Source organism: Metopolophium dirhodum, chromosome 8, assembly GCF_019925205.1.
Source record: "Metopolophium dirhodum isolate CAU chromosome 8, ASM1992520v1, whole genome shotgun sequence".
Classification (NCBI taxonomy): domain Eukaryota; kingdom Metazoa; phylum Arthropoda; class Insecta; order Hemiptera; family Aphididae; genus Metopolophium; species Metopolophium dirhodum.
The window spans coordinates 35,974,501-35,985,498 of record NC_083567.1 but is presented as its reverse complement, the minus strand read 5'-3'; the positions used below and the strand labels follow the sequence as shown (position 1 = coordinate 35,985,498).

Below are 10,998 nucleotides of genomic sequence, written 5' to 3'. Positions count from 1 at the left end.
TTGAAACAGCAGTCAAACATCCTAAGAAATATACTGGAATATATTATATATTAAAAAAAAATTTCTGATGGTCTATTTGGATATGTTATGAATTATTGCTCTACAGCAATTCTATTACAAATTTTTTTAGGAAAAATAATTTCACTACGAAGATCTATTTTTGAAAAGATTTCCATTATGTATAATAATTTTTGGAGGGCCGCTACTCTGGTTGTGTCAATGGTAATCATTGTAGTTGGAGTATGATTACAAGTATAACTGTGAGATAATTTATTTCAATTTTTATTGTATGTATAATAGAATGCCAGTATTTTTACAGGTTTTTAAAAAAGGTAAAAATTAATTACAAATATAGATGTTGTTCACAATTTTAAAACTGAAGCAATACAATTTTTGTTTCTACATTTCTATTGAGGTTGGAGATTTAAATAACCAGTAAATAAAATAATCAAATTAAAACGTTCCATATATTTTTTTCACTACTATTAATATAATTAAAAACGCAGTTCAAGAACACAAGCGCATTTGCCTACCGCAACACATTTATCGTTTCAGTACAAAATTTTGTAGACATATTATATTGTTATGTAGGAGTGCATGGTGCCATTAAGACTTTGTATTGTAACTGTTAAAAAAATTACAATATTATATTGTTACTCGTGTGGCCATTATAAGTATCCAGTGATATGCTTAAGTATGATGAACACGTTTAAAAAATGAACGCAAATACAATGTATACACTTAATATTATAAAAATAATATGTTTGTTTTTACACCGTTTAAGTAAAATAAACAAGAATTATTAATAACAATACAAATTAACAGGAATAAAGGAAACAACGAATACTTGCCCATCTATATAAATTAATATAATGTAATATTAAAATAATATATAGCTGAGAAAATAAAAAAGAACAGGTAACCGCGTTTAAAGCTGTTGTGAGTATAATTTATTATATATTATTAATAATTGAAACGATTTTGTATTTTTATACAGTTAAATAGGTCTACAAATAAAAATAATCGACAAAACTACAACAGGAGAGTTCTGAGCGGTCGACACATCATATAATAATAAACACTAAAGCGCTATTTCGTACAGATATTATAGTAGTTGGTGTAAGCCACGGTATAAGGTCTCCTAGGTTCTAAGATGACCGTGGTACAAACGTTTCTCACGAAGACGCGTTATTATAAATTATAATATTATACAGAAAGAAAACAAGTGATAAAAAAGAAAATAATAAATCAAATCGTTTAAAATAATAATTCTAATAACATCGTAATAATATATACATATTATTATATATATATACCTAGGTACCTATAATAATAATAATAATAATAATGATAATAATAATATGTATACATATAATAATAATTGTTGATAAATACGTAATTTTAACACAATTATATAATATTACAATATAAAATATTATTACTACATAGTCTAAAATGATAATATAGTATAAGCCGATCGTGATAATAACACGAGACGGTATAAAATAAAAGTAAACAACAATAATTATAATATTACCTATAATACAGGTCACGGACGCGATGTGGTTGCCGCCGCCCGCAGTGTACAATGGGTATAATAATACTATAATATAATCTGGACTGGGGTCGTCGTTGTCGTCAACCCTGGTACAAAACTATTATCGAACCAACGACTGGACACTCGATTATCATAATATTATTATTGTTGTACGGACGACGCGTTCAACACTATATTTTGTATTTTTATGATTATTTTATAACATTATATTATATTTATGTAAAGCTATCACAGCGCGGTATTATTCATTAATTATTATTTTTATCGTTTCGCGCGCACGCCAAACGGACCGTCGTCCCCGCCTCCTCGGCCGACACGCAACAATAATGCGCGATAACTAGTGTGCCGCCGGCGATGTGTTGAGTCGATCATCAGATGACGCTGGACGGGAGTATGTCCAACGGTCTGGTCAGCGTGCTAGTGCCGTTCTCGGGGCAGCCGTTTTGCACGAGCAAGTCCGTCAGGGGACCGACGTCTTGGACGGACGCGGCACCGGCGGCGCTCCGGCAAGCCGCTCTCACGTGTTGCAGGCACGTCCTGCCCTCGTGGTCCACGGCTTTGGCATTTGCTTTGTACTACGGGCGACAACGATAAACATAATGAAATTAATGACATCATAATAATAATAATATTATTGGATCACCGCCGAGGTGAATAGTGAAGTCACTGCACACTATTATAATATAAAATAGCTATAAATCGGAGTGAATTTAAGTGTTTTTTTTTTGGGGGGGGGGGGGGGCTTAGGGGTAGGTTTAGTCGAATTTTAGGATAGACACATTTTTATATGAAGCTTACATTTTATGGCGATTTCGTCGGTCTCCGTATTTTTTAAAACACGTATATCGGTACCAACATGCATTATTAACGTGTTTGTTTTGTTGATATATTTTGTGTACTTACATTTATAATTAAGTATATTATAGTAAATTAGTATTATAGAAGTATAATATAGTTATCTACATTTTTTTGTTCGTAAATATTAAATTTGGCTATTTATTTTTATTATAGTAGAGTATGACCTATATGTATACACTTTTTTTCATTTAAAATAATATATAAGAATCTGTTGGGAGAAATCTGTCGGTTGTTTTTCTACCCTCCGTAAAATACGTCCACTTTAATAATTTAATGTTTATATTCAAACAAGACCATATTATGTTTAAACTTATACGTTTAAGTTATTATAACAACACGCAATAATGTATTCGTATCATTTTAGCACAGAGTCTGACCGTTTTATTAAATATCTCACTTACCCATAGGAGTAGCTGTGCTACGGGAAGGTTGATCGCGGAGCAGGCTAGGTGTAAGGGCGTGCGCAAGTCTCGGTGGCTGACAACACAATTCACTTGGTCAGCGCTGGCGTGGGCCAGTATCAGCGTGAGGGCTTTCATGTCACACCTTAAAATGACGGAAATCAATACATATAATCAATGTTTATTATTTGGATGGGCCGCAAAAGTTAGGCTTCCAAAAGTTTTGCAGATTTTCTCAAGTATATAAACGAGTTTTATTTTTTTTTGGGACGATTTTTTAAAACAAATTGCATAACCCTTAATCAAAAAAAAATATATTTTAAATCATGACCCACCTGTACACGGCGTCGATGAGCTGCTGTGATAAGTTAGAAGTTTGGCTTATCGCCGGTAGGAACTCTTTGGTCTCGTACTTGCTACGTATCCACAGTTCTTTCTCCTCCCGACTCGAACCAGGATTGGGTTTGGTTCGATCAGGACGGACGTTGGATTCCCATACAGAGTTGGCCAGATCGTTACCCATCGCCATCATTACTTTGAGGTGGGAAGGTCTAGAAAAACAATTATTTGTTGATTAAATCCATATAAATATTAAACTATAGTTTTATTTAACTATTATATTATCGGGTTAACATTTTGAGTATACATTCTATTTTTTTTTGTAAATAACTGAATTTAAATATTTAATGACAGTTAGAAATATTCACTCATTATACCAAATCTGAACCCTTTATAAATGTATAACACTCACGGCCATCCATCTAAGTCGAGTGACCGGACTTTGGATATGTGCGAGCCCAGGTTGCGGTGTACTCCGGAACACTCGATGCACATGAGTATTCCCAGATTCAAACTGGCCCAATCGGGATTCGGAGAATTGCAATCGGCGCATTGACCGTTTCCAGGCACTCGCGTCCGGATGCTTTGCACGTCTTCCGCTCGATTATAGGACGAGCCGAATTTACCGCCGACATTTACTTTGTTGATCTCATTGCTCTGTGGAAATAAAGTAAGGCATTTTTGATATCGTTATTTAAAGTGAATACATGACAAATAAAAATGTCTTCTTTAAAGACACAGGTAATATTATTATATAAACTAAAGTTTGTACTACCAATGATAATACTAATAAACACTGACTTGTAACGAGTTGAGAATCTGTTGTTCAATGGCGGCCACCCATTCGTCTCGGTCCTCCGAGCTGTTAGCTTCGAACTGCCACTGTTTGTTGTCCAACGATACGATTAGGAATTCGTATCCATCGGTGTCTAAAAGCGTAAACACTATATTATTTTTTTTTTTTGCCAACATTTGTTATTTGACTAATTATTGTTTAATGACTTAACGAATTATTTTTATAGGTCATTGTTGTCACCAATATTGCTATCGATCATCGATGAATACACATTTGAGATATAAAATATTATATCCACAAGAGTGTTGATTATTATTTATTAGGTATCGTAAACATAACAATAAATAATTACATTTTGTATAAGTATACAGTGTGATATTCCCGGTTTAAGGTAATACTAAATATTTTGGCCAATGCCCTTTAATTTGATTCAGGTTTTTTTTTACTGCACTTAATATTTCACTTATTTTTTGCAGATGTGAATTTTTTTTAAATTGCACCCACCTTACCACATTTTGAGTTTGAATTTGAAAAAATTATTTTTTTAAAAACAACTGACATAGAAAGTTTTTTTTTATCTTAAAAATTAAACTATTTAGAGCGAGTTAAAAATTATACGATTCAGTACAAAACTAATCAGAAGGAGCTTAAAATATGAATAAATAATAAATAATGCAAATAATAACAAAAACATTGCATTATTAATTTTATATTTTTTATCGTATCCATGTCATTTCAAATGAATCGTACTGATTCGTAACATCACTTAATTGTTTAGTTAAAAAAACTTTATAAATTAAAATTGACTAAGAATGTTAACTTAGCATTATTATTCCGTTTTTTAAATTTCAACGTTCACGTTTACACATATTTTGGGACTTTAGAGCAAATATTTTGATAATTTTTAATGCACAAGGAGTACCTACCGGCACGTTTAATAATTTGTTTGTGCATTAAATTCACAGCCCTAAACTAATTATAACGATGTTGTTTGTATTTACATACCTTCGCACTCTTGGTTCTTTATGTTACTGCTCTTCATCCGTCTGTGTCTCTTTTTCACGTTGGGTGTTTCAGCTTTGAGATCACCGTTGTTCGCCGACAACGAAGTATTCGACATGCTTATTGTCGATTCATCACCATTACTGTAAAAGATACATATATACTTATATTTTAAAATTACTTGGTTATGTTTAGCGCATATACAGTGCTGGTATATTACAATACATATTTTTTTTATAAAAAAAGTGATTACCTATACCTAAACCTAATTGATAAAAAGTTTTAAAAAGTGACATAAGTTGATTTGTTTTTTTAAATCTGGTACATATAATATAAGCGCTTTAGACATTTTTTGAATACAGGTATAGCCGTATATAGGGGATAATATTCATGTCATCGTATCTGATCATGGATGACAAAAAACCTATACTTATACGTCAATGGATGTATCAGCAACACAGAATTGATAATTTCAACTTTGATTGTTTATATCGCTTGAATTTAACATATAGGTAATATGACAAATTTTGAAAACTTATTAAATATTGTTAGTTTCAAATTTTTAGGAAACTCAAAATAATTTTTTTACTGGATGTCCATGTCTAATATCTAATATAATAACATCTTAACAAATCAACAATTCCTTCTTGTAAAAATATCTTCAGTATCAAAATTTCTTTTTTTCATTAGATATAAAAATATTATTGAGACTCACTGAGTGGAATCTCGTGTGCAGAGTGCGTGCCCAAAATTAAAATATACTAAAGTTTAACACTATTAGCCCTGCATATCAGCATAAATATAAGTATGTTTATATAATATATATTAATTTCTCTGCCTTATAATAATAATAATAATAATGATATGCATACAATACATAAATGCAATTACTCACGCTGAAACACCGTTCTTATAGCTCGGCTCCTTCAGCAGTTCGAATGCGGTGAGCATCACTTTGTCCGCCGTCCGTTTGTCTTTCGACTGGAAATTCGATATCGATATGTTCGACATATGTTCGGATATGCCGTTGCTGCTGCTGTGGTGGTGATGGTGGTTGGCCGACGTCGACGATGACGAAAGCGACATGATGGTCTTTGAGCCCCTGGGTTTTTGACCGGGCACTTTGACTGTGACGTACTGGAGCGATATCTCTTTGCCGTGTACGTCTTCCATATAGTCCTAAAAACAAAAAAAAAAATGGTATATTATATATATGTGTATGTGACATGTGTTTATGATATACCTAAGCTATTAACAATATACATATATGATGTATGCAAGGAAAACTTGAAAACTATCGTGATAAGTTTAACTGATACGAATACAAATACAGAACAACGCTCTCATTTCTTCCGAGTTTTCGGGCAGTTTTTCACAGGTAGGTAGTAGAAGAAAAATGGTGGTTAGAACACGGCAATATAATTATAAATTTTAAAAGCACCGTTCAAAATGTATGTCTTTATGTATCCAATTTTAAAATATAATTCACTTGTTATTACTTCTATTGTTCAAATTTTTTTTTTTAAATAAGTCATTGTTGCACTTAATTAGCATTAGTTGTTTGAAACGTTCATTCGTTACAATATAACAATATAAGTATGACTAACAATTCTATATACATTTTGTAATTTCGACCTGAAAAATAGCACATTAATACGATCATTGTATGTTCAAGTTAAATTTGAAACCACGATTTTTGAATAAATTTAACACAAAAAAATAAAAATGAAATACATTGAATCATCCAATGTCAAAAAAAATAAGTACTCAATACCAATAATCAGTACTTACATCAAATATAATTAAAACAATAGGCGAGGTATCAATAGTAATCCTATTAAAAAGTTATTCGATACCAACAAAATTATTAAGACACATTTAATCAAACCCTTTACAACAGGGGTCGGCCACTTTTTTGATATCAAACAAAAACATTTTTACTTTTCACGGGAAAATTGAATATATTTACTTCATTTTATTTAAAAGAAATTTATAGTCATATCAAGTATAGTTTATTAAAGTTCATAACTTTTAGGTATATATATATATAACAAGGTTAACAAGGAATCTACACAAAATATAAATAACGTTTTAACCCTGCACTGTTTCCAGCCCACAGGCAATACTATCTTATACGCTTCACGAAAACTGGTGGCTGATCGCAGAGCCCTCCTACAGTATCGTTTTTTTTGGTAGGGCTATCTAACTACCCTAGCCCTACCGGAAAAACGCCGCTGGAGAGCACTACGAACAGCCACCTGTTTTGTAAAGCGTACAATAGATAATGGTTTTTATGCATAATGTCAATTGTTATAACTTATAGGCTATGTCAGAAGGAGATGGATATCTACTTTTATTTCTAAACTCAATAATATTAGGATGTTGATTTTTATGAATAAAAATTAAATTAAATATATTATTAGCTTATATTATAATACTGACGTGCAGACTCGGATGGTACGTCAGCCGCCCGTCGTCGCAAAGTGTGACGTATTTCTTCTTCCACTCTTTGTTGAGACCTTTGCTGCTGCGCTTGTATAAGTAACCCTGCTTGAGAGGAATAGCCCGACCGCTACCCAGCTCACCGGTGGCCAGGCACCGATTCTTGTCATCCTTCTTGGACGGATTGAACAGGTTTGACCGTCTCCGGGTCTTCCTGGTAGTGGTGGGCGTGGAACTGGGTGTGGGTAAGTCCTTGCAGGGCACCGACAGCCCGATAGCAGAGCCAATGCCTCCGCCGACGCCACCGCTAAGTCCACCACCGTCGAACGCGGTTTTCGTCGATACATTGTTGTTGTCCAGAGCTATGGACAGCTCGAGCGGTTGTCGGTTCAGCACCGACGACAAGTTCGATCGGAGCACCGACTCTTTGAATGCGTTGACTACGCCACCACTACTACCGTGGTGAGAGGGTGACGCGCCGCCGGCGCCGTGTACAGGAGGCGACGGCGATGAGGTTTGTGAGAACGTCCTTGAACCGCTGGCTGGAGATTGCATGTGTTGGTAGAGTTGGTGGTGTTGGTGTTGGTTACCTGCGTACGATGCAGACTGCAAACCACCAACCGGGGTAGTGGTCGACGATGAGGCAGGCGTCGAGCACCGAGAGTCCGAGAGACAGTTGGTAGATGCCGACAGCCTCTGCTGGATGATCTTTTGGCAAGCTATGAACACATAAGGTTATAAGTAAGTATTATATAATTTGTTTAGTACGCATTAATTGTAACTGAGGGTTTGCCGCCAAAACACTATATATTGGGCGTAATGCAAAAATGAAACATAAAAAATATGTATTCGATTGTAATAGGTACATTTTATAAAATATATATATAGGTAGGTCATATAATACAGCGTAAAATAATGCATTAATTATTTATTGTTTTCGTTCACAACTCTTGTTTACGATGCAATTAAATTTTTAACTGCTTCATACTCATATACAAGTCATGAACATAAATCCTTTTTATTTTACTAGGTATCCGAATCGTAGAGAGTTATATTCATCTCACAACTTGTAAGCAGAATGCAGATCCTACAAACCTCGAACTTGTATTAAATTTAAGAAGGGTATGAATGAAATAAAACAATTGAAACCATTGCTTTCTGCGTGCTTTGGGTGCAATTTATAAATATATTTTTTATTTTCCTTCGTGGGAGGAAGTTATGAATTTTTTTTTAAAGATGGTGGCGATAAATGTCAAGGCAATACACCTCCGGCGTGGCACCTCAAAATTAATACATGCCCTCTAGTTTACACACACCAATTCAGAGGAATACTATACCCACAGCGTTAACATTAATTATACCAATTACCGACGCATCCAAAATAGAGTACAAAAATGGTATCATTGATGCCATAATTTTCGATGAAAAATTCGTAACTTTTAGACTGGCACAAACAAAACACAAGAGAGAAGAAACCTTTGTCCTACGCGTGGTGAGACCCCCACTGTTTTGGCTGACTTGCAAAATGTATCTAGATTCTAGAAGTTAGAACCATATTTTTAAAATTGCTCCAACCTTTGCAGAATCACTTAGTCTGGACCTCACATCCACCGAAAATCTACTTGAATTCTTCAACCATACATATATATTTACAATGTATATTGTATACTCCAAACCAACTATATAATGCATTACCTAATACGTATTAACTAGTTATAAATTTTTTTAAGACACATAATAAAATAAAACAAATTATAATATACATGTATTATTTTCTTACCGTCTTGGAACACCCGGTCCACGTTTAAACCGTACGTGGCGCACGTCTCATAATACGAACATCTCTTCAGGTCCGCCGCTAACTTCCTGGCTCTTGTGTCGTCTATTACCCGAGGGTTCGTTTCACTGATGGCGTCTGCACATGAAAAACACATTACACGGTTATCATTTTTATCTGTTATATCATACGATATATTGTATAATATGAGATATGGTGTCCTCCGATTTTATTATTTTATTACGATCTTTATTCGTATATATATGCACATAGTTTAAAAACAAGCACGTTGTATCGCACTATTATGTGTTAAAACATAAAACATCGTCGACAGTCAAAATTGTAAAAAGCCATTAAGTTCGACTCAAAAGACCTTTATTTTTATTACGGTGGTGTATAAAATAAGTGTCCGACAGTATAATGAGATACGGAAAACCGAGAAATCCAAGCATTATGATCAGCTCATGGCATTATTATGCACCCCCATATAATATTAAATCCTGAAATCTATACATACTATATATAGGTAGATATTTTATATTTATACTATTTTGCATTAAATTCAGCCAGACTGAATGATGAGTATTGAGTAATATATATTATACTGCTGTTTACATATAGACGCTCGTTCCAAGACTACCGATTTTTTCACAAAAAATGAAAAAACAATCGCGATAAAACGTATATGCGGAACTTCTAGGGGATACAGAGATCGTATATAGGTATCGATTTTTCCAAGCAAGTCAAAAACCGGGGACGATTCGTACACACAGCTTATAGTACACGTGCGCATGCCGCTGAAAAGTTCCTGAATTATTCATGTAATATATTATATATACGCTACTCGTCGTACGTTTTAGGAGGATTTTTTGATGAATAAAGAAATCGCGGTCGTGTACATTTTTTTTTATCCGAAACACTCTTATATAGTATGTACCTACTCGCCCCTCTGCGGGAATCAAAAAAAAAAGCTGACAATGCGACGTCTATCCTCTCGAAAACCGCCTTCTTGTTCACTGCGGCACTCGACACCGAGTCGTAGCGTAGCAATTATATATGGCATACGGCGTGGACGCCTCGTGCGCAAATTGACATAATATATATATATTTGTATTATTATATAGACATCAATAGATGCGAGTACTCACCCTGTGTGCCGACCAAGATGAGCGGTATTTCGGCCGAGTTACGGTAATGTGCCATTTTCGTGTAATATCCGTACACGGCGTTGAAGCTCGCTTCGTTTTCCAGGCTGAACACGAATATAACAGCGTCCACCCAGGCGGTAAACTGTAAATAAAGGGTATAACTATTATAATTATTTCGCCGAATACAAACAGCGATAGAATCCGGCCGTGGCGAGGAGGTTGTATTAACATAATATTATATAATATTATCCGTGAGGTATAGAGGCACCTACCTAAGTGCGTATTATCTGTGATATGTGTATAAGTAGCAAATCAGTGAGATGACTAAATATATAAAAAATACTATATAAGATATCGCTGCCAAGAACGCAGACACCGTGCTGTTTCGAGCGCAGAAAACGAATACTGTGATAATACGCGATCGGCGAAACGTGCGCCCTCGTCGGTCGCGGTCGTTTCAGCACGCGCCGAATCGTCGAAAGCGATCGATATGACGCGTAGGAGGGTTGTTATTATAGGAGGCCGTTTGGGGTTGACGATGACACACCATGAGACGAGCGTGCGACGGCCGTCACAGCGCGTTCATTTTCAAGGACAACGGGGACGGACGCGGATGGGCGGAAATTTGTCGAAAATTCTGTGAGGGGAGAGAGCCAACTGCCAAACAGTTTTTCCAC

General features: G+C 34.8%; 1 protein-coding gene across 3 annotated transcripts in view; it reads right to left on the bottom strand.

Moving 5' to 3' along the window:
* Positions 1-440: 440 nt before the first annotated feature.
* The window catches only part of LOC132949970 (centaurin-gamma-1A), a 114,748-nt gene continuing 104,190 nt past the window's right edge, over positions 441-10,998 (bottom strand). For 2 of the 3 annotated variants that reach the window (XM_061021110.1, XM_061021109.1), the window contains exons 3-12: positions 10,322-10,463; positions 9,177-9,311; positions 7,397-8,115; positions 5,850-6,133; positions 4,958-5,097; positions 3,958-4,085; positions 3,569-3,813; positions 3,153-3,368; positions 2,818-2,962; positions 441-2,133 (exon numbers count right to left, since the gene is read on the bottom strand). In XM_061021110.1, the coding sequence (XP_060877093.1) occupies positions 1,930-2,133; positions 2,818-2,962; positions 3,153-3,368; positions 3,569-3,813; positions 3,958-4,085; positions 4,958-5,097; positions 5,850-6,133; positions 7,397-8,115; positions 9,177-9,311; positions 10,322-10,463 (2,358 nt within the window). In that variant the 3' untranslated portion in view covers positions 441-1,929. Of the gene's footprint in view, positions 2,134-2,817; positions 2,963-3,152; positions 3,369-3,568; positions 3,814-3,957; positions 4,086-4,957; positions 5,098-5,849; positions 6,134-7,396; positions 8,116-9,176; positions 9,312-10,321; positions 10,464-10,593; positions 10,735-10,998 lie in introns of those variants that run through there. The other variant, XM_061021111.1, reaches the window with a different exon arrangement.